This window comes from Dermacentor silvarum, chromosome 8, assembly GCF_013339745.2.
Source record: "Dermacentor silvarum isolate Dsil-2018 chromosome 8, BIME_Dsil_1.4, whole genome shotgun sequence".
In the NCBI taxonomy this organism is placed as follows: Eukaryota; Metazoa; Arthropoda; class Arachnida; order Ixodida; family Ixodidae; genus Dermacentor; species Dermacentor silvarum.
The window spans coordinates 14,085,603-14,109,941 of NC_051161.1; the positions used below are offsets into that span (position 1 = coordinate 14,085,603).

The 24,339-nt window shown below is 42.6% G+C and overlaps 2 protein-coding genes across 3 annotated transcripts in view; one reads left to right on the forward strand and one right to left on the reverse strand.

The window, feature by feature from the left end:
* Nucleotides 1-271: 271 nt before the first annotated feature.
* Nucleotides 272-4,572, forward strand: LOC119460646 (nucleolar complex protein 3 homolog). The gene is made up of 2 exons (XM_037721684.2): nucleotides 272-1,364; nucleotides 3,500-4,572. The coding sequence occupies exons 1-2, from the start codon at nucleotides 390-392 to the stop codon at nucleotides 4,550-4,552; spliced, it is 2,028 nt and encodes a 675-aa protein (XP_037577612.1). The 5' UTR covers nucleotides 272-389; the 3' UTR covers nucleotides 4,553-4,572.
* Nucleotides 4,550-24,339, reverse strand: part of LOC119460645 (inositol polyphosphate 5-phosphatase OCRL-like) — a 43,970-nt gene continuing 24,180 nt past the window's right edge. For both annotated transcript variants that reach the window (XM_037721682.2, XM_037721683.2), the window contains exons 11-21: nucleotides 23,124-23,279; nucleotides 19,640-19,840; nucleotides 19,130-19,198; nucleotides 18,965-19,061; nucleotides 17,401-17,525; nucleotides 16,828-16,938; nucleotides 16,445-16,546; nucleotides 15,702-15,786; nucleotides 14,101-14,228; nucleotides 11,968-12,082; nucleotides 4,550-4,717 (exon numbers count right to left, since the gene is read on the reverse strand). In XM_037721682.2, the coding sequence (XP_037577610.1) occupies nucleotides 4,569-4,717; nucleotides 11,968-12,082; nucleotides 14,101-14,228; nucleotides 15,702-15,786; nucleotides 16,445-16,546; nucleotides 16,828-16,938; nucleotides 17,401-17,525; nucleotides 18,965-19,061; nucleotides 19,130-19,198; nucleotides 19,640-19,840; nucleotides 23,124-23,279 (1,338 nt within the window). In that variant the 3' untranslated portion in view covers nucleotides 4,550-4,568. The remainder of the gene's footprint in view (nucleotides 4,718-11,967; nucleotides 12,083-14,100; nucleotides 14,229-15,701; nucleotides 15,787-16,444; nucleotides 16,547-16,827; nucleotides 16,939-17,400; nucleotides 17,526-18,964; nucleotides 19,062-19,129; nucleotides 19,199-19,639; nucleotides 19,841-23,123; nucleotides 23,280-24,339) is intronic.

Here is a 24,339-nt window from a genome sequence, read left to right on the forward strand (position 1 = left end):
AATTTTAGACACCACTTATTTGGGCGCCTTTAGTACAAAAAAGCATGGCCTTTGAGATTCGCATTTGTTACTTTGTTGTTGAGGTTGTTCAGGCCAGTTCAGGCAGAGTCAGATTCAGAAGTGACAGTTCGAAAGTGTGGAGACATTTTCTATTGTATGCCGCTTTTGTTTGTGCGTCTTTTTGTTTTCTTTGGCCCGATTTGTTAAATGTTGAATTCACTCGCATAATCGCCCAATTTAAAGGGCAGCAGCTGCGTTGTCATCATCATTACACTTCCTTTTCCTTACCCGGCAAACGCATCCGTGCATGTGGAAAACGTGGGGATGACTACACGCGACATGTGTTCTGTGATGTGATTCTTTTTTAAAGCGTCAAACATCATTTTACTATGGATCCACAGCGTAGAAGGCAGTGGCGTAAAGGTGGGTCAGCCAAGCGTCGGCGTACTGCGGATGACAGCGATGAGCAGGCTTTTGAGAAGGTCCCCCGCCGAAGCATGGCCAATAACACCCCGAGCGTGCGTGTGCTCCTTCCAGTTAAAACGAAGCACGGTGTTGTGCAGAAGACCCAGATCCTCACCAGAAAGGACGACTCACCTTTGGAATCTGATGAAGCCCACGGCGGGTCTGCTTCGGAGGACGACGTGGAAGATCAGCCGGAGACACCGCCAATCGCTGAAGAGTCGCCCGAGGAGACAACTCCTCGCACAGCGGTCAAGTCGCTGTCAGAGAAGTATCGGCAGCTTCAGCAAGTCAAGCAGAAGATTGGCTCTCTGGCGAGTGCCATTGTAGAAGATCCGCAGGATAAAGTCGGTCATTTCAAGGAGCTCGTCGCCTTTCTTCGCGACGGAGCGCCGGGCATTTCGCACATTGTGCAGAGGCTAGCAGCGCTTACATTGCTCGAAGTCTTCAAAGACGTGGTGCCGGGCTACACCATTACGGCGCCAACCGCGCACGGTAGCGGACCTAAGCAGAAACTAAAGAAAGAGACGCGAGCCTTGATAGGTTACGAGGAGGCGTTGCTGCGATACTATGGCCAGTATGTAGGTTGCTTGCGGAAGATATTGGCGCGACATATGAAGAGGCTCAAGTCTCCCCAAAGCGCTCTGCGTCTGCGTCTGTCAACAACGTTGGCCCAGGTCGCTGCTCGCTGTGTATGCGGTCTGCTTGTGGCGCACCCGCACTTCAACCTGCGCGGACAGCTGATTGAACTGGCTGTCCATTGCCTGGGGAGTTCCGACGACAAGATGTCGTTGACAGCGTGTCAGGCACTCCGCCTGTTGTACCGCCAGGACCGGCTGGGAGAGAGCACGCTGGATGCTGTCAAACGTACCAGGGCCCTCCTGAAAGCCAGAGGTCTTCAGGCAAGTGTCGCGAGCTGCCGCTGTCATCACTTCGGCATGCAGTGGATGCGAAATGAGAAACGCCGCCTGCGTTTCGCGGGTTTGCCACGTATATTATTATGTGGTGCAACAACATATATACACCTCAAAGAGAAAAAAGTGAAATGAAGGAGCAGGCTGGCAACTGCCACCAGATGGGGCGCCACGCCTGCCTACTCTACAGGAAGGGACAGAAACAGAAATTTGCCTGTAACGTAGATTCAAGTATGACACTCAATGAGGGGTCTAGTGGCACTAAACGGGATCAATGCATATGTGCTTCATCGTCATCATCAGCCTCTTTTTATGTCCACTGCAGGACAAAGGCCTCACTCTGGGAATTCCAATTACCCCTGTCTTACGCTAGTCGATTCCAACTTAAGCCTGCAGATTTCCCAACTTCATCACCCCACCTAGTTTTCTGCCGTCCTCAACTGTGCTTCCCTTATCTTGGTACCCATTCTATAACTCTTATGGTTCGCCGGTTATCCATCCTATGCATTACATGGCCTGCCCAACTTCATTTTTTTTCCCCCTTAATGTCAATTATATCGGCTATCCCCGTTTGCCCTCTGATCCACACAGCTCTCTTCCCGTCTCTTAACTTTAGGCTTAACAATTTTCGTTCCATCATTCTGTGCGCAGTCCTTAACTTGTTCTCAAGCTTCTTTGTTAACCGCCAAGTTTCTGCCCCATATGTTTGCACCAGTAGAATGCAGTGATTGTACATTTTTCTTTTCAATAACAGTGGTAAGCTTATCTGCACGCTAAAAAAAGCTTGAATGTTTTTTGGCTACTTTTCTGTAGGCACGCCTTTCTCGTTTCCACAGGTAGTTGGGAACTCAGAGCAAGCGCTGCGCAGACAGATGCCTGTCAGTTTATAATCAAATCGGAAACCTTATGCGAGAAAATGTAATAGGTGTTTCTGGCACACTTGTCTGTTCATGAAACCTAGCACAACAACTGGCTCTCAACAGCACTGAAATGGCCTTGTGATGCAAATTTTAGGTCTTCATGAGAGCACAAAATGGCTGTGTGGATTGTTGTATGCAGGCAGAAATACAGTCATATTACCCTGCAACAACTTCTGTAGCATACATGATGTGCCTCATAAACTCAACATAAAATGTCATTTGTCAATTGCAGTTGCAAAATGTCAATTGCAGACAGTCACCGAAATAGTGAGCTGGCTTGCAGACGGCATGATGTTTATTCATTTTAAACAGCAGCTTTGAACAACCTATAGATAGCTTTCATGTGATGCCACAAAGTGATAGTACCTGAACATGGTGTGCATGATTACGTCGATGCGCTTTATTTACTGCTGCGGAAAGCCGACATTCATTGTGATAGATATATGGTCAGGATGCCTCTGGCATCTGCGCCAGCACCCCCATATCCTTTCGTGCTGTCATCTTGTTTACACAGCTTCTCACTGTGCTAGTACCCAAACTTCGTGGCCAAGACGACGTAAATGCAAACCAACTAATATAAGCAAGGCTGCTGAAACACTCCAGCGCACTCAATGCTGGTGTAATCTCTGAACTTCTGCCAGGATAACGATAATTTTTAGCCTTTTGCCAGAAGACAGACCCCCCCCCCCCCTCCCTCCCTCCTTCCTCCCCTCCCAACAGCTATTGCTGTAGAGGTATGGTCCAAAAATCTTCGCACCTTGGTTGAGTGGTTAGCTTGGCTGAACAGTTCTTTCATGCAAATGCTGCTATACAGTCGAACCTGGATATATCGAACCCACATATAATGAATTATTGTGCATAACGAACAGCAGTAAAATCCCCTTGAAATTTTTGTATAAGTGTTTTAATTTATATATCGAATTACCTTTATATTGAACTTTTTTTGTGATCCCTTTAACATTCGATATATCCGGGTTCGACTGTACAGTCTCTTTCCAATCAGTCATCATTTTCAGCTCTGTCATGGTTGTCCCTCTAGTGTTTGCACTTGGACACTCCTGTAAAACACCCACATCTTTGAACTGTTCGCAAGTTGTGACTGAGAACATTGTGGTCTAAAGGTATCTAATGTTTAGTGTCTGTGTAGCTGTACAGCACTGTTTTGAATTTGTGCAGCACTCTGAAATGTGATTTGCATTGCAGGTGCACCCCCGTGTCTTGGAGCCATTCCTGTCCCTCCGTCTACGGCAGCCCAAGGCCGCAGACCAGGGCCACAACATTGATCTGAAGAAAGTGCGTGAGGGGCTGCGAAAAATGTCACGGAAGGAGCACCGACAACACAAGCGCATGCGTCGTCTTGAGGCCCAACTCCGGGAGACAGAGGCAGAGGAAAGTGACATCCGTAAGGATCGCCTCCAAGGACAGATACTGCAGCAGCTGCTGTGGACGTATGCCCATGTTCTCAAACAGGTGCCTCAGAGGCCAGAGCTAAAGCCCCTGCTTCGTCCAGTGTTCAAAGGTCTCTCCCAGTATGCGCACCTGGTCAATCTTGACTTCCTGGAGGACATTCTAGATGCACTAAGCAATCTGCTCAACTTGCTAGGATCTCGGGATGCTCCTTGCTGCTTGCAGGCAGCATTTGCACTTCTGTCAGGGCAAGGTCAAGCCCTCACTGTTGACCCTCAGCGATTCTATGTAGCACTGTTCAGGTGTTTGCTGGAAAGCCCTCCTGCCAGTGCTCGTACACTGCTACTCTGCTGGCGGCTGATGGTGGTAAACCGCTGCAGGAGTCTGTCAGTGTACCGCCTTAAGGCACTGTGCAAACGGTTTACCACAGTGTGTCTTAATCATGTTCACTCACTTGGCCTAACCTTATCACTCGGCACATTGCTCAGGAGTGAACCCCGGCTGCAGGGACTGCTTGAGGTGGCAGACTCTCAAACCATTTTTCGCCCCCTGCTCGGAGACCCTGACCATGCCGGCTGTGCTCCACTTTGGGAGCTGCACATGCTGAGAAAGCATTATGACCCCTCAACGGCTGCCATTGCCAAGGCCGTTGCCTCAGCCAATCGCATTCCACCCATGCTGGCCAGCCTTGATCCTGTCCGTGTGGCGGGCAAGCGCATTGATCCACTCGTGGCATTTCCAGGTTGCGGCCCACGAGCTAACGTACAGCGCAGATCTGCTAAGGACAGGTTTGATAAACGTAAAAAAAGGCCTGCTAAAGGTGCTGTGTGTAACAAAGACAACAAATAAAGGTGCATTCTTGTGTTTAATCTGTGTAGTCGTTCATGAGAAAATGGTAGATAAATGCTGCACTCTTGCGTTCATCAGTGTCTCTCCGTGCGTCCCATGAGGATATGCCAAGTTCTGTTGAGGGCTGGCCTTTGGGCCTCAATAGAACAGGGCCAAATACATTTGCTGCAAGAAAAGGTAAAGGATGTTACGGTCAAGTAAATCTTCATTCCTCAGCCTTACAAATATGGACGATTCCCAGCAGTTCATAGCTACAAATGTACGAGGGCCTCCATCACATGAACATTTGCTCACATGCTCATTGCTCCTGACAGCGTCAGACGTCATGGTCACTGACAGTCAAAGGCTCTAAGTGTTTGAGAAGTGCGGTCAAGATCCTTAATGGGCCTGAACATTCATTTTTGCCACTCTACAACTAAGCAACAGCCGAGTTCAGAAAACGTGCTTGTATTTTGTTAAAGAATATTTCTTACACATTTTTAAAGTGAAGATTTCGTTTGTCAACCCTACTGAACTTTCCCGACCATGGCTGCTGGCTGGTGGGTGGCTGCTGCTGTCTTGCCAAACAGCTCACACGCAGGTCAACACTACCATCTGCTGGCTTTATTTTGCTCGGTGATAAAACAAATATGCCATCAAGAGCAGAATTCCTTTAATAAAGCAAACCTGTGCAGACCTTTCTATGCCTGCTTTCCAAACCATGAGGCCACAATCACACATATATACTTCTATTGTGGCAACTAACACTGATATGATAGCTCTATGTTGTTGAAGGTGATGATTTCCATACTATGGCAAGTACCCACAATGGGTATACAGAGTTGTCACATTGCATAGCACGGGAGCTCAAGTGCACATGCATGCGTGCCAGTTTCCTTTATGCCAGAGATGCAGGAATGAAATGGGCAAATTTCATTAACCACTTCACGAAAGCTTTGCTTCACATAGGTTCTAATATGTGCGTTGAATCTGCACAATTATTTTTCGCGCTGTTGAAAGTGCTTGTGTCAAGTACACCCTGTTGTAGTAGTAGTAGTAGTAGTAGTACCACTAAATGTTGAAGGCTAGCCTCTATAATGAGTACTGAATTGGATCATCAAACAATAGCATTACTCAAATGTGCTCCCAATTTCAAAGCACCTATGTGACTAAGGGATACCTTACTTTACAGAAATATGTGGTACATGGCAACCCAGCTGTGTGTTTCCCAAGTCGTGCTTTCACAGTTGGAAAAAATCATACGACATGGTACGTGACATATTTATATTACTTTCTCGTATACAGTTATAACTCGTTATAACAAAGTGACATGAAAATGTTTTCGCTATTACTATGGGTACTGCGTTTTAGAATTAATTCAATGAAATTAAAAAAACACACCTCAGTAAAAAAATAAATGTATCAGAAAAACTCAATTTTGAGCCATCAGTTGGGACACGTAATCGTGCAGTGATGACATTCATGGAAAAGAGTGAGACACTGAAGGCATTTATAACGACAACAAGCTCCTCGCACAACCTGCTCATCAAGCTAAAGTTGCATTGATAAATTAGAACTGCATTCAATAACCCTTTAACTGGCAAGATAAGAAAGACTTGACCTAGAATGGTTTTATTGCTCTAGTTCTTCTTTACTTTTCTCAAATACATACCAGTAGAAATATTAAATGGTTTCTCTAAAAACTAAGCGAGATAAAGTAGGTCAAAGTTATTGTTGACCAGGTGGTGAAAGGTAAATGTATGGTCCAAAACTGGACTCGGGCACTTGCTATGGCAAGGTCAATGTGTGTTCCTGAGATGTATCTTTATGGAGTTAAGAAATAAGAGCTTGCTTAAAAAAGGAAAAAAATAATCGCCTTGGCAAGATGACCCACACATGCACTAAGAAGATAACGACGAAGCCTTCAGGTTTTGTAACCAATACATCTACTGCTGCTGACACTCGACATTTTAGTGAATACCACTGTTGAGCAGGTACATAAATAAAAGTAAATTGAAAGGCACAGACTAATATTTGGATTTGTCTAGTTGTCGCAGATGCTTTTGTTAGCTCAACAATATTGTTGAGCTAACAAAAGCATTAACAAGCAAAAGCTTTAACTGGTAGCTCAACAATATTGTTGAGCTACCAGTTAAAGCGATAACGAGAACTAGAAGTTAGGTGTACTCTTTTTCATGACATGTGCCACCTGCACGCCGTGCACTTGCAGGCACTGCTAAGTCGACAGAATGGTGCATCTGCGACAACCTTCGGTATAGACGCCGACTGCATGGTTGACATTGTAGATGAGGGAAAGTGCTGTGAAGTCATGAACAGCTTCCGAGAATACTATGCTGTTGTGGATAAAGTGTAGCCATATCGTGCAATGAAACATTCCTTGTGACTTTCAGTAAACCAGTGAGTCATTCTGGTACTGTACTCGGGATGTGAACCCAAACACGAAGGCGGAATCGCCAGCAGTCGTTCAACACACTTGACCAGTAGTTCCTTGCTGTTTTACCTCTTGGGCACAACACTAGTGCCTTGCAGGCAAGGGATCTTTCAGAATATGAGGCATGTGCTGTTTAAGAAAGCGGTGAGCCCTCTAGCTTTCCACAGGATGCATGCCCGAGACTAGCCTGTCCTTTAGCTTCCCCCCCCCCCTGGCTACGGGCCTGGGTAGAACATCAGACAAAATAATAGCAAGAGCTAGGCGGCACAACCCACCACACCGTTACAAAGGGGACGCTCATAGTACCCATCCATCCAGAAACACTGGCACAGGAACAGAGTAAAAATGGCCGCAAATGGCCGCGCCACTAGCACCAGGAAGGAACAGTGTTCTTTCCTTGGGTTTCCGCATGGTGGAGGTGTGAAGCTTATCGAAATGCATCGCAGAATGAAAGTCCAGTATGGTGATGCATGTGTGTCACAGAGGAAAGTCTACGAACAGAGTCACAAATTTGCAAACACCAACCAGAAATGAAGAGAGCGAGTAAGGAATGGTGCCATTCCTTATCACCCAAACCAAAGAAGTTCCGAACACAGCCATAAGAAGGGAAGGTTATGCCAACCTTCTTTTGGGATGAAAAAGACATCATCTTGGAGCACTACATATCGCGAGGGACCACTATCACTAGTGAATCATACTCTGACCTCCTATAAAATCATCTTTGACCTGCAATCAAATCAAAATGCCGTGGATTGCTGTCTGCAGGTGTTCTGTTGCAACATGAGAATGCACGGCCCCATATGGCACGTGCAACAGTTGCAACAATAACAGACCTGAAGTTCGAGTGTTTTCCACATTCACCATACTCACCAGACCTTGGACCGAGCGACTTCCATATATTCGAACCTCTGAAATAAGCCCTGGGCGGCAAGAAGTTTCGTACCGATGAAGAGGTATGCCACGCAATGCACGAGTGGTTGCGCACACACCCAAATTAATTCCTTTCTACGGGAATACAGGCACTTTGTAAGCGCTGGCAAACGTGCATTGAGTGTGGGGTAGATTATGTCGAAAAGTAATACAGCTTTGTGCCGCGTGTGTACAATACATGTTTTTTAAAATCACTTGCGGTTTTCATTTGACTGGCCCTCGTGGCTTCACTGTAACCAATATTGTCTCGGGTCTTGGATTTTTGTTTTCATTAGTAGCAGTAGAATACTCACTGAACTAAGACATGGCCAACAGAAATTTATATTTACTTCATTATATCCAATATGTTACATTGATGTTTGTTACATTGCGGTTTGACTAATTAAAAATATTTGTAAATTATGTTTTTCTTCTTGCTGCTTTGCTTTCCTCTTTTCATGCGTTAGTTTGTATACGTAACAACAGGAGGTGTCCCCGAAGTTTTCACCATGGGACCTCCACCAGTAATTTTCCGCTCGATGCAGTTTTCTTTTTTAAATGATTAATAGGAGAGGTTGGCGCCTTTATGGCAGCACCGGCTACTTCTTGTCACTTAGCGAAGGAAACATATATGCGCTAAAAGAGTGAATAATGTCACAAAATATGGCATTCTGTAGAACACCAGATGTACGGTATAAATAAAATACAGTCCAACAGTACATGAATCACAGAGTTTTGTGTATGAGTTCAGTACACATGTACATATGTAAAGTCAAATATTTTGAATGACCAAAACACAGAACACAAGTAATTGCACATAGCGTAAAAAACACAATCTCCACATACATCAATTTTGAACACAGACCAACATTTATATCACTTCTTTAGCTTATTAAGATAGTTAAACTTAATATTTCCCCGAAATATTTGTGTCTGAAAAACTTTTTCAAAGCAAGAAGTGCCCTTTTCTGACGTCCTGCTGTTGGCCATGGACCAAGTATCTTTTCTGGATTGAATTGTCTTCTGTCTAAAAGCAACAAATTTGCTTGCAATACCCGTCGTGGTGAATCATATTTTGTGCACTTGACGAGGAGATGTTGTACATCTTCGTCTGGATGGCCACAAAAACACTGCGAACTAGAGGCACGTTTTATTTTGTACAAAAAGTGACGCATAAATGCAGTACCAAGCCGCAGGCGGTGCACTAATGTTTCGAATTTTCTGTTTTCTCTCAGATTTTATGGAATTGATAGATTTATACACGGGTCTATGAAGTATAAGTCCGTATTCTTAGGTTGCCGATCAAACCAGGTAATTTTGCTGAGACGACAGGACATTTGTCTCAGGAGCAGACGGATTTCACTGTGCGAAATAGGAAGATATAATGGCATGATTGAAAGAGGAAGGTCTCTGCATTATTGTGCGCCCGATTCGCAGCTGCATCTGCTGCAGTGTTACAAGGAATATTACAGTGCCCGGGTATCCACTGAAATGCAATTACGTGATTCATTGCGTTTGCTTTTGTGTGCTATTTGAGCATCTCATAAAATAGCAAAGTGTTCAAAGAATTTTTTTTATTGCTTTGTAGTAATGCGACAGCGGCTTGCGAATCGCTGAAAATAACCCATTTCTGCGCATTTTTTTCTGATGTTATGAAACGCAAAGCGCATAGGATTGCAAACAGTTCAGCCACGGTGGATGACGTCTCTCGGGATAATTTAAATGTTTGCTCCAGTGCCAAATGTGGAATAACGAATGCTGAAGCAGAGGAATTTTTGTGACATAAACCATCTGTATACATGTGGATGTACTGCGGATATAATGAGTAAACTTGGAATAGTGTCAGTTGCTGTGCGGCTACCATAAACATCTCTCTCTTAGATATAATCCCCTACCAATAATTCTATTTTAGGACTTGTTAACATCCAAGGAGGGTAACTAACATCCACATTGCATAATTCAAATCTTGGTAATAATGCTTTATGTTCTTGAACAACATTGTGAATTTTGTTTTTGTTTTGTTCACTAAGCACGAGGTTTAATGGATGTTAATTGTGTTGAGTTAAGATGCAATAAACATGTTTAAACCGTTTGTAAGACTGAGAATGGTGGGTGACGAGCTTCAGCAATTACTAGAGAACTCGAGGTAGCCTGCGGGACCCCCAAGACACACTCTCAGGCCCCTGCCAGTAAATGTTGAAGACGTTCCTCAGAAGTTTGCAATAAACAATGGACAATAGGTGCCGAATAAGCAATTTTTTGTTTTATGAGTGCGTTATGAACTTGTAATAGTGAAGAGACCGATCCCCCCCATGTTGTGACAGCGAGTCGGCGAAGTACATTTATTACAGTATTGGTCTGCTTTTCAATTGCGCAGATGTGTGATGCCCATGACAACTGGTGGTCAAGAATAACGCTAAGGAATTTATGCTCTTTCACGAACATCTAAGTTTGGCCTTCAAGCGTAAGTAAGTTATTCAGCTGTTGTCTAGTGAAAGGAAGTACGGTTGTCTTTGTATATGAGAGACTCATGCCTCTTTCTTTTAAAAAGATGTTGATAATGTCAAGACCCTCTTGCAGTGTTGTTTGAATGTCTTCTATATGAGATCCAAAGGCCCACATGCAGATGTCATCTGCGTACAGAGAATACTGCAGGCCAGACGGTAGTTTTTGTGGTAAGGCTGCCATGACACAGTTGAATAAAAACGGACTGAGAACACTGCCCTGTGGAATGCCCTGTGTGATGTGATAATTACACTCTCTTTCAATTGTTTCCATAAATATTTTTCTTTTGCTTAAAAATTTTTCATATCTACCACAGTGTTTGGCCATGTAGTCCAAGCTCTAACATACCAGCAAGAACGTGTATTTGGCTTACAGTGTCGAATGCTCTCTGAATGTCTAAGAATACTGCGATTGTCACATTTCCACACATGCGTTCATGTTCGACACATGTGACAATGCCTAATATTGCATACACTGTACACCGCTTTTGTCGAAAACCTGTCATGTAGTTCGAAAGCACATTTGTGTGTTCACACCACCACTGGAGTCGACTCTCTACCATCTTCTCCATTAGTTTACAGAAACAGCTCGATAGACTAATGGGTCGGAATGAGCCGAGACAAAGTGGAGTCTTTCCTGGTTTCAGCACTGGAATTACACGAGCTAATTTCCATGAATCTGGAAGAGTCTCTTTTATCCAGATATCATTAAATATCTCCTGAAGAGCCACTCTACCTGCTGGACCAAGGTTCTTTAACATCACATATGTAACACCGTCTGGGCCTGCAGTTGTCTTTGCACAGCATAACGCAAGAGCACATTTCAATTCATCTAAGCCAAGCTCACAGTCAAGTTGAGGGTGTTGTGACATAAAACATGCACGAACCTTCTGTTCTGCTACAGCGGTGGAACTTGCAAATTGTAGGCAAGTAAACGGAATTCCTGGTCTGGTCACAAGTTGACAGAATTCGTCAGCAACAGATGTTTGTGGAGTGTTTTGGTGCAGTTATTGTGATTGTACAGTTGGACCTCATTATAATGAAGTCGTATCTGACACGAAAATACATTCGTTATATCCGATATTTGTTATAAGCATGTGTTCGCTACACACTAATATTGGCAAGAAATTTTTGTTTACTTCGTTATATCCGATATTTCGTTATATCCATGTTCGTTATATTGAGGTTTGACTGTATTATACGAAATAATCTTTTTTCAAGTAAAAAAAAAAAAAAACTTCAGAAAGCTGCTTAAAGCAAATGAACTGTGCAACAGTGCCAATGTTGTTTGCCTTTTTTGAAAACAGCTCGCTTGTTTACTGCTGCCTATGAAATCATTTTTCTTGACTAATGGCACCTTCTACTAGTAGGAGAACGGAAACAATTGGATCTGCTTTACGAGCATTCTTGTGAGGGCTTGCACTAGCCTTGATGCCATCAAGGCCTGAGTGAGCCCATGTGAGAATACATTAGAGATGTTCCAAGTGCTTCCGTTTGTCCACTGGCACAAATCAGACCAGTTTGAGAGCCACTTTCGGCTCGACCAACCATTACTGCTCCTGAAGACCTACCCAGAAGCTTTGCATCCAGCTTGTTCTCTGCAGAGTGTGCGAGCAGCTCTTTCAAAAAGCAGACCAGGTAGAGGAACGTATGCCTGTGCACTTCTGGCACCATCTGAGAAACAACCTGCATAGATATTAGGGGGGGTTCCTCAACACATGCTATAGTGAAACTGAAAGTAGTAGCGCTGAAAAGTACAGACAATACACAGACAACCCCTGGTTTGTTTTCTTCCTTTGCAACAGTACTTGACCGCAACATGTACTAAAGATGAAGAAAGTGGCAAACTTTGTCCTTTTCAAAAAGTGGCTGACCAATATGGCTTTTTTTGTTTCAGCTTTAAATCTGCATATTTGTGCATATGGCACTGCACAGTTGTTATTTTTGTTTGTCACAGCACATGTGTGACCAAAAAGCGACTTGTGGCACAGTGTATCGAAGCTGTACCGTCTTGCCCAGTGCACAGTACTCGCCAAGCTCCCTTGGAGCTTTCTGACTGCCTTACAGCATACAAAAGCACTGCAATGACAGTACATGACTTCAGAGGTTTGCAGCAGCATGTGCTGTCATGTGTTGAAAAAGTAACGCAAGCCACAAATTGCTCCTCATTAAGCTGCTAACACAGAGCAGTATGAATTGAGCCAGACAAATGCTATTCAGAAAAATGAAATGTGAACCAGTTGCATTTTCCATATGATTTCCAGGCCCTCAATAGACTTACTGGAATGGTTTGCGCTATTGCAAGCTGCTGTTGCCAAAGTATGTGGCCAATGTTGTTTAAATGCTAACATTGCTCAGTGACTCGTATGACAATGAACAATTTGTAACTTCCTGTGAGTTGCAAATATTAACTTAAAAACAGTATTCAGGTAAACAATCACAGGCTGGAAAGTTCAATCTTAAATGAAGAACCAGTTAATAATCGTCACAATAATTTTAAGGACAGTGTGCAGGTTCAATGGTTGGTTAAATTAAATTGCAGCGTTAAACTTCCCAAAGCAACTCACGGCTACGTTAAACACTGTAGTGAAGGGCTCCAGATTAATTTCAATCACTTTGGGTACATTAAGAGGAAGCATTAGTTTGGGGTTAACTCCGATGCCACCAATTCAAATACATATAAAACGGCGAAATGCTTTTATATACGTGCAACCAGCATGCACGTCTAGTTTCTTTTTTATAATTGTAATATAATTTTTTTTTAGATCTGGCTGAACCCATCTCATGCTGAATGTCAATGTTATGAGGTAACTGCTGGTCCAACTTGAATTAAATTTATTGAAATGGAGAAAGATAGTTACATTTTAGTGACTGTAGGAAGCAGAATAATGATTTAGGCACTAAAATTTTTTACAAAAATTGCTAAAAATTGGTAAGTTAAAAAAAAGAAGTATGAAGTTTACAAATTTGTAATTCTGAACCAAAAACAGATATAACAGCACTGTAAACTGCACCTGTTTATGCTTCTAAAGTGAACAAATGTGATATATGAATGTGTAGCTTACATGAATTTTTAAAATGTTTACAAAGGTTTTGCAAAAGTCCTCCTCACATATTACTAGTCATATGTTTCACAGCAGTGTATAATACATCAATCTGTCCACTTTACAAGTACTATTAGGTGCACTTTACAGAATTGTGATATCCTCTTTGATTGCTGAATTAGTTACAGAGTTTCAAACTTGATAGTCTTGTTTTTCTTTTTTTCTTCTGCAACTTACAAAAATTTTACGAAAGATTTGATGACCTAAATAAAAAATCTGCTTTCTACAGTCACTAGATTTTCACTTTTTCTTTAAAATGGAGCAAGCTTGATCAATATTACTGCAGTGGTTGCCGAGCAATATGATTTCTTCATTGCCACGTATTTAGATAGGAGCCACGAGCTAAAGCTTCCTTTTAATGTGCATCTAGGGTACAGTGCACAAGCATTTTTGTATTCCATATTCATTGGAATGCGGCTTCCATGACCAGAAATTGAACCCATGACTTGTGCTCAGCAGCAGAATGCTATATCCAGTGATCCACTGCAGCGTGTAATGTTGGGTAGTGATTGCAATAAATATTTGTGCGCCCTTATGCCAGGCTATTTTACAAATTGAGCTTGTGTCCAAGCTCAAGAAGAACTGTTGAGTGTGACCTACTTGTTTAGAAAGAATGAAATTGTTTGAGCAATCAAGGCAACGCTGGTAGCAGGCATATGGAACCACGGGCTCGGGCAGGGAGTCCAGAAACAGCAGAAGTGCCTCTGCCATGGAATGTACGCTGCCCGCTGGGATGTGCATGAGGCTAAGGAATGATTATCCACGCCAAAACTGGGATATAGAAGACACACACTGCATGGAGAATTGCCATCAATGTCTGCACATTACATTATAGTGTGAGAGGTAATTTTGATACCTTTTAAAGAAAACAAGTTTACTAATGCATTATATGATCAGCCAAGCAGCTGCTACATCAATGGTTATTTTCACTGTGTTCTGACCTTGTTAACTGACAATTCCACTATCCTCTGATATCTCCATCAACTGGTCCATCCATTGCGCCGCTTAGCTGCCATAGTGTTGGCAAGATTGACCATGGTACATAGTCATTGGAAAATGGCACCCATATTGTACTATGCAAGGCACCTAAATACTGTCAAACCTCGATATAACGAACACGAATATAACGAATTATCGGATATAACGAAGTAAACACAAAAAAATCTCACCAATATTGTGTGTAGCGAATACATGCTTATAACGAATATCGGATATAACGAATGTATTTTCGTGTCAGATACGACTTCGTTATAACGAGGTCCAACTGTATGACAATAATGACAGCCATTCTTCTGGCAAAAGATATTTACGCAGAAAGGATAGTGATGTTCATCGTACTGAAATTATTACGTACCCAGATGTGAAAAGAAATTTTGAGATGAGAAAATCTGCAAAAGGAGTCATTATATCAAAGTTAACATTTTTATAGGCAGATTTACTGAGGCACTCTAAGAGGCAAGTGCTTTCAAAACATTTCTCTGAATCTCGTCAGCATACATATTTCTGTATATTTGTAGAAGTTGTCAAATAAACACAGTACAATGCTGACTCCAGCACACAAACTTTGATACGCCAAAGCCAATAATGATTACTGTATCATGGGTGCTTTACTAAGTCCCATACTAACTAATTAAGCACAAAAGTGAACGAATTGGGGAAACTTCGTTGTTTCACTGAATGATGTTCCACGAAAAAGCAATGGCTCATAAACACTACTTTACAGGGATTCTAACGGCAAATGTTGAGCCTAGCTACAGTGGCATATTAGAGCTCAAAGATGACTAAATTTCCATATCTGCTGAAATTTTCTACAAAATAATTCCCGGTTGTGACCTCTGCACACCACTTTGTCAGCACTATTTGTGGGAATGCGCTGCTCTCTAGGACACCGAATGCAAATAGCAGTGCCTGGTAGTACTACAACCAATCGGTGGCACCGTCTGTCATTGTTAGGGTGAAGCCCAGCACACACTTTGTTTCTCTATTAGAGTGATGTGCCACGAATGCCATACTGGAAAATTCTACAATTATTCTTGCCCAGATTAAAAGCAATGTGTAGTTGGTGTTCTTATTTACGCAGCTAGCACTCAATAGATTGACTCCAATATTTGCCTGCAGTGTTTCTTTAATCATTTCTTCTGCCTTTCCTGCTAAATTCACTTTTGGGAAAACCCTGTTAGTTATTATACACATAAGGATACGTAGGTGGCCATCAAGACGTGCGTCAAGGGCATCTCTTATTAGGTGCAGTTCCCAGCTGAGACCAGATTGCTGGAAAAGGTCATCCTAGGAGAGAAGACAAAATGAACATGCATAAACAGTTACACAATATCAACAACTGGTCTTTGGCTACAACACCAACTTCTACACCAACCTTTACATATACATTTCGTTTCTCGAAGAGGCGGGATGTGTGTCGAGTGAACTCCTGAACAACACTTCCTTTTTTTGGTGAGGTGTTTTACTGTCTCACGCTGTGAAACCCGGATGCTGACTTTAATGGCACTATACTCGAACAACATGTGAACAAAAGTGGTGGCAGATTTAACGCTCTGTGGTTCGAAGTGATGGAGACATCTCATGATATTTTGTAAAGGGTTTGCCACTACTTTTGGCTACTCTGCGTGCTTGCTCATTCAGTGTGCCATGTGTGTCAATTTTCTGCGCTTCCCAGAATTAAAGTTAACATTTTGTGACTTCGTGCTAGCGTTTATCCTATACCTTCATAGGTAGGATGACGGTAAAAAATAATTGCATTAATCACCACATGCTTGTGGACTCTACACTCAATCTGTGGTCAGTGCTTGCAGATGCAACAAGCTGACAAAGACAATCTCATCAAAATGTAGATGTCACTATATTCCGTTAATGTTTATGTTAATAATGTGGCAAAGCTTTGCCAGCTGCGCTCCAAAACAATGTGCAGCTTCTTGCCTAAGCTCACCTGGGTGAGTCCGTACTTGTGGAGGTGGTCAACCAGGAGCCATAGCTCCTTGGGCACCTCAAAAGGGACTGCCAGGAGGCCCTCTTCACAGGGGCTCTGCTCCTGCAAGGACATCAAAGTGCAAAACATAAAGTTAGGCCTATTGAATAATCTGGGATACTGTATCCACCAAAGTATAGTGATTTGCGAAAATAACGCACAGGCAAATTTTGATGGATAACTTAGACGTAGCGTTTCATAATGTGTTATTTTTGTACCACATCTTGGGGAACAAGTACTTACCAGTTTCTTTCAGAATCAAAGTGAGACAAAAATTAATGGCAAGTGTGAATTAACAGAAGCAAAGAAGCACGTAAACTGTCCATAAACAAGCATTCACTCACCACTTTGAGCAGCTGTTCTCTGCCCAGCTCTCGTACAGGGCAAGGTATACGAGCCAAGGCTTCCAAGGAGCACCCATAGCAGCTTGGCTCATACTCTCCAGACACAGTTACGTGAGTACGACAGTCAAGGAGAAAAAACACGTGCCTCTGAGTGATGTGGTTTTTGTGCAAACACAGCGAGCAGTGCAGGCAGGCTGGCTGAGGCACAAAGTGACAAAGCTGCACCAGAATGCGTGTCACTTATGCTCTCAGCAGAACTAAAATTATCTGCACTTATTGCACTAAACCATCTAGCCTGTCACAAGGTCCCCACAAGAGGACTATGGAAATATCAGATCAACATAAAGGGTGATGACAACTTGGGTAAGAAAGCTCAGTATATAGCAACTGCAACAGCAAACAGCAACTCAAGAAAATACCAACTGCTATTAAAATAGCTGCACCCAAGCAACACAACCTAGTGGCACACAGTTGTGTTAAGTGCATGTTCGAAACAACTGAAATCGAGAACCATTTTTCACTCTACAGCCATAATTTATATTTGCAACAACAGGTAATTATGTGAAAGGATATAAAAATGTCCTTTCCACGCTCCAAATGAAGCACCAGGATGTCTTCAAGACTGTCTGAGGCACTGTTCAATTGCCATGCAGTCCGCTTGTCTACACACAATTCTAGGGACACCTGGCATGTCTCTCCTGTGGAAAAAAAAAATAAAAAAAAATGGGGAAGATAAATTGTGTCCCACCGAACAACATATGTGGCCTTGAAATATTGGACAACCACAAAGTGCCCAAAAGCATACAGCTCTGGGCTCATAGTAAACCATAGCTTAATTGTCCCAACGATCAGCACAACAAAATAAGTGAAGGGGACTGAAAAGTACAGCACTATTTTCACTCCTCTGCACCCTCCACTTATTCTGTTATGCTGATTGACAAGACAATTATGCTACAACGTGCCACCTAGCACAAGACATGAACTGCTTGCCTAATATGATGCTAAAAGAAACAGTAAGCTGGTCTGTGAACCTTACCAGGTTTCTGTTATATATGTTATTCATTATATATTTCATGCCTTCAAATTTGCTGCAGATGAACAAATCCGATTCTCTGCAGACCTGGCGGTCCACTCGGAGTGCCAGGCACCTGATTATGCTGGTGTCTTGCTGCATTCCAACACTTCCTAGATCACCAGGATGCCTGGGTGCTCTGATTGTAGTGTCACTAGCAAGGTTGATGGTTCTATTGAAAACCCTACTTTCACACTTATACAATCATGCTAATTATCATCTGCATCTTCAATTCAGATGTGTAGGCTCTTGACCTTCCTACATGATATCATGGCTCGAAGTGCACTGGCTTTCTGTGACTGACGTCTATCATTCGCTCCTTTGGTGAGACAGTCGAAGTCAAAACTAAATGCACTGTTTCATGATTACAATATGTGACCTGTGAGAGTAAAGCTATGTCAAACAAGCATACATGGCATACATTCTTGCTTTTGTTTGCTTTATAGTCCAAATATAAAATACCATGCGAAAGGACACATGGTACTATCAGTCAAATCTGAATCTTGCAAGGACAATCTACAACTTTTCACCAAAATCTAGGCCAATAAAATCTGTGTTTATGAATTCCGCAAATTGAGCTTTATTAACTGATTAATTATTTGAACATAAAAAAGTACTTTGAGTTGCAGAAGGTGATTACAACACTATCTTATAATACAAAGTAGCATATTTCATTTTTAATAGCTTGGACGATGTTAGCTGTGACATCCTGTATAGTACTATATATTTCATGTACTATACAGCAGCTATGTTTCCAGGTGTGGCAGCCACAAAAAAAGGGACTGAATTTCCTCCCAGACTAAGCGCATTTTTTTTGTGTGTGTGTGTGTGTGTGTGTGTACGTGTGTGTGTGTGGGCACAGGCACGTGTATGCCCCTTGCAGATTCTGGGTGCCAAGAGCTTCAGCAAGCACCTGCACACTGATGATAACATCAGCAAAAAAGTAAGGTGGTTTTGTGTAGGTAGCAAGTTAACAAAGGCAGCCTTTTAGAGAATATTTCTTTGGAGCAAAAGATCGACATGTAAGTCAAGAAATATTATGCAGAGAGCAAGCAGAAGCCATGCCTGGCTTGATGGCTCCCGATGCGGGAATGGCTCGCAGCCACTCCTTGCAGTAGCGGCCATTGTCCAACTTTGGGCGGAAGCAGAACTCTACTGGAACCTGTGTGGAATACAGGAACATGCTTTCCAACCAAACTTCCTGGTGTTGTGCAGAATCAGTGAGCTTACCTGACCAGTGTTGGCAACAGTGAGGGTTTGCACTTGGCTTTCCATGAAGTGCAGCTTTTCAAACTGGACCTGCAGAATTCAATGGGCTCTGTTTCAGAACTCCCTTAATCGAAACGTGGCAGGGAACAACTGTTGATACTATGTCTCATTCACAAGGCAGCCAACACTATATTAGGCTACCTTGATAAACTTCGTGACCAGCAGCAAACAACAGAAAATAACTTACACAAAGCACTCAAAGGTTTAAACTATTCAGACCTGTAGCCATTCTTCTTTCGGGTAAATGTCAAAGTTAGATCAGCATTGCAAAATACACATACTAAATCAATTTCCCATTACATTTTAAAACTTGATACTATTACACAAGGCCAAAAGATGCTAGCTAAGTGCAACAGAGTAGCACATTTTACAGAAATAATAATGTAGGCACACAGTAAATGACAAGATCATGAAATCTCAACCGTCAATCAGCCACATCTCAATAACAAAGGTAAATTCAGAGCCACGCACCTCAAGCCTGTCCACAGCCACTTGGGGCAGGAATTCATTTTCCAGCTTGTCCAGCTTCTTCATGATCTCTTCATAGATGGTACGGTAGCGAGCAGTGTCGATGACCTTTACGCCCACCTTAAAGTAGGCACTGACCGGCTTGTGGTCGCTCAATGTAAATGACTCATGGGAACTGTAGCGCAGCTGCTTCACGTGGGGACCCTGCAACATTCTTGAAGATCACCCGGAAGCCCCCAACAAAGCTGCCAAACACATTACAACTATTTTAACTCAATTCTATATTTTTTCCAAGTCTGGAAGGCTTCCAGGACTAAGACCTACTCTTGACAACTTGATAAAGGTCCAGGGTACCTTTTTACACAGCAGTATGACATTACTGAAACCTAACATAGCATAATGCATAGCTTGCATACACAAAGAAGCACAGTACTCAATAGTACACCCCGATAAAGTGTGACACCAAATAAACATACCAAAAGTAGACAAAAATGCAGGTGGCATATAGACCATGCCATTCACTTAAAAGGCAAATAATAACTGAAAAAAATACAGAGAAAGCAGTCACTGTACATGCAAATTATCCGAACACTACAGCTTTGACTCTCTTTAACACTTACATAATGCTTTATTGCCTATTTATTGTGGCCAACACATTCTCACATATGGTTTATGAGTGCAATTAATCTTTGATTCAATTTATGTGCACAGCACTTAAAGTTTGTGCCTATTTTCCCACGGGTGCTTTACAGTTCAACACTTTAGTGATATTTAGTGCTTTGACTGTTTTTGGCCACAGAAATTACAGCATTGCACATTTTTGAGAGATGTACATCTTAGATTAGAGAAAACCAGCTTGTGGGGGCGAACATGCGGTTATCCTAAAAAAGAGAACAACAAGGAGTATCTTTCTTTCAGGAGAGTTTTTCAAATTAGATTGGCAGTGATGGTTCAAACAATGATGATTTACAGACAAAAGTTTGTCTGTCTTCAACATGTGCTGAAGCTGCATGTGAGATACACCTAGTAGAGCCTTAAAGTCACCACATCATAGGCTTAGCTGACAACTTAATTAATTGGAAACTTTAGGCCATGAGTTTTACCATATCATGCTGCAAATAACAAGAATGGCTGCAGCAGCACAGTGTTGACAGCACACTGCCATACTGAAGCTGTTGCCTTCATGGCATCTGACTAATAGTACAGTCAAACCTCAATATAGTGAACATGGATATAATGAATTATAAGATATACACCTCAGATTATAACAATGTAAATCTAACATTTTCCAGTCAATATCAGTTAGGCTAGTGCAAATATTAAATATTTTTGAACATTCGCTCAAACATTAGTCATATAGTGGCTGATGTGTACTATTCTACTATGAACATATAGCTGAAAGAATTTTTTGAAATGGTGCAGAAAACCAAAAAAGCAACGTTAAAAAAGCAAAGCAAAGTTACATGCGCTTGATGAACGAAACACGACCGCTGCTGTTTCTCACTCTCCTTCCCTACCCTCCCCACTCGCACTCTCTCTCCCCCTTTGAACATACGCTCACCAACTCTACGCAGTGCAGCGAAAGCTACTGGTCGCGTGCACATGCCAGCATAAAGGCTCCTCCATTGTCCGCCCCAAATTGCCGTCTGCGTGAAGATGACTGAATAGAAGTTTCATAAAGGGTTTGGCGGCACACAATGGGCAAGCTCCCCTCCGTTCTCTGAATACACAGTCGGTTTTCGTCATGTTGGTGCTGTTGTGCCCCGTTGACCGACGAACCGACAGCGTTTACCCCTGGTGACGCCACCTGGAGCACCCTGTGGACATCACGACTCAGAAAAGAAGCACCAGAAAAAGCCAAGAGAAGAGCACGAGATTGTTTTTTGAATTTGTGGTGTTCCCACAGCCGCATTCGCCAAGGATTATGGTCACAGCATTCCATATGCCATGTGCATGTTTGTCTTAAATGTGTAAAAAATGTTAGAGGTTGTTAGAGAAATTCGCATAACTCGCACCCCGATTTTACTTTAAAAATTATCAATTTTGAATGCAACATTAAGCAGTAACATTGGTGGTCGACACCCAGCGAAACAGCGCTGGTTAAGCCTAACAGCCAAGGCAGGGGCGGCAGCTGACGGTAAACTGAAGTTTGCCGCCCATTTGTGATCGGGTCTGAGGAAGACTGCAAGGCTGAGTACTGTAAAATGGCGAGTGCTCCAAAGAAGTTCATATGTGTGCTTATTGAACAAGACAGGTTAAGCTCGCATGTCGACGGAAGGCCTCAAGCTGAATTTGCGTAATACAACATAACAGCCAACGCCATGTAGTCAAGGCTGTGCTTCAGAGCATCTAGACAGCATGTGACGGGCGAACACTAAACGCACCCGCAGCCTCAAACAAGACAAAATTTTAAGTCAATTGAAATACCATAGTGAACAAGAGCCTGCAAACAAATCTTCTGTGCTGCTGGAGTTGTAAGAAATGTTGAACTTGAATTATTGCCTGAAAATATCTGAATAACAGCACTTTGAAAATAAACTAACTTCTGAGATGATCCTGTTTCCTTTTCGACAAGTAAACTTTTTAAGATTTGTTAACATCTGGCACTTGTGTCAAGATTTTATGCAAGTACCACAGCTATTCAAACTAGTCACTTTAAACCAAACAATTCATATTCACATAAGTTTAATATCATTATGTAGCAGATATACAAGGTGTTTCAGCAAACACATTCAAATTTTTTTAAAGGTTGCCTGTGGCAGATAACACAATTCTAGTTCATGAACTGGTCTACTCGAAGAGGCAGACATTAACTTGCACAAAAAATTGAAATCGATAATCGACTAATTAACAAAAATGCACTAGGTAATAAGTTTTTAACTAATTACCTTATGGCCCATATTGCAATTTACAAATTCTAGTCATGGAGTTAGCAAGGCGGATACACTTGGAAAGAATTGTCAGGATGACACCAATTTTGAGATATTAATTTCCGAACTTTGCGGAATGCCTTGGCGTTCCAGTTACTTTCTTAATAAAACGTTGTTTCATGCATTGAAGCACAAAAGTAACTGGAACGTCAATGTAAATTAATATCTCGAAACTGGTGTCATCCTGAGAATTCGTTCCAAGTTCCGCCTTGCGAATTCGTTCCAAGTCGTGGAGTTCCGCCTCGCGAACTCTACGACTAGAACTTGTAAATTGCAATATGGGCTATAAGATAATTTGTTTAAAATTAGTGACCTTTTGTTAATTAGTTGATTATGCATTTCAATTTTTTTTGCAAGTAACCTCTACCTCTTCGAGCAGATCAGTTGATGAACTAGAATTGTGCTATCTGCCACAGGCAACCTTTAAAAAATTTTGAAAGTGTTCGCTGAAACAACCAGTATGCCTATAATGAAGGTACTTTTGGGTTGAATGTGACTTTGCTATAACAAGGTTCGACTGTATAGCAGTGGAGCCAGTTGCAGCATGCGTGGCATACCTTCCAGAGGATGCGATCACACCACGCTGGTGCACGCTGCTTCTCGCTAGTGTCCCAGAGCTGGGTGCCAGGCGCGTACTTGTACGTTGGCCGAAATGTGATTGGTCCCTCTGTGTAGCCTCCAAAGGCCTTGCCCTGCTGCTGCTGTTGTCGCAACTGGGGAAGTGCAATGACACAAAGAAAAGATAATCCAACTCGTAGTGTGCAAACCACTAGAAAGCTACAAAGCTGTCTGAACTTCCTGATACAAGCTTTATTGCACAAGTAGTAATCAATGCAGGAGCATTAAGCACCTCTCAGCGCTACTGCATTGTGTTGGTACTCATTGGATGGTGCCATTATTGACACTGAATGGTTGTCTATGCTCACTACATTTGGCGCTGCTCTATGCAGCAGTGTATGGTACAAATCAAAATTCAACAAGTATGATACTCGCTGGTTGGTATTGGCACTCGATGACCAGCTAACTTGCTGACTTAATGGTGCTCTGTGCAGCAGCACACAGTACCAACCATGAGACATTATTAATGGTGTTTGGTTGGTACTATTACTGGCACTCAATGGTTGATTCCACTAAGTGACTTATTTGTGCCTTATGCAGTAGTACAGAGTATCAACCTGGATGCAATGATACATAATGCACAGCCAAGATGATTACCTGCGATTTCTTGAAGGCCTTACAGCTGGCTTTCTCATCATTACGAGAAAGTCATCATTTACCTCTTGAAGCAATCTCAAACATGATACCGTTCAGTGAACACAATAATTGCCTGAGATGGTTGCCTTGCAGAGTTTACCACATTGCATGCAGGAGGGGTTACAAATGACCAGTCAATAATAATGCAATGGCCCCCAACCTGCAAAACATAGTACAGTTAAACCTGCTTATGACGAACCTCCATATAACGAATTACTGGATATACCAAAGTTTTTCTATTCCCCGCCGTTACTCCATAGAAGCACATGTATTTGAGACCTCTACGTAATAAAATGGCAGCGGGAGACCCCCTCGAAATAATGAATTTCCCCCATCTACAACCTAGAGATTTCGCCCCGAATTTTGTCATTTTTGCACGAGCAGCAACCGGAAGCACCTTCTCCGCCGCGACAGAATGCGAAGCGGCGGCGGCGCGCTTGGCGCGCTCGAATTCACGGCGACTGCGAGAGGAGAGCGAGCGCACGTGTGCGTGCATGTGAGCATGCGCGAGGCGGGCCT

Bases quoted from the DNA above. Each gene is read 5' to 3' on its own strand.
- LOC119460646 (XM_037721684.2), top strand. From the start codon at position 390: ATGGATCCACAGCGTAGAAGGCAGTGGCGTAAAGGTGGGTCAGCCAAG. The intron at 1,365-3,499 runs GCAAGTGTCGCG...TTTGCATTGCAG, and splicing joins TGAAAGCCAGAGGTCTTCAG to GTGCACCCCCGTGTCTTGGA.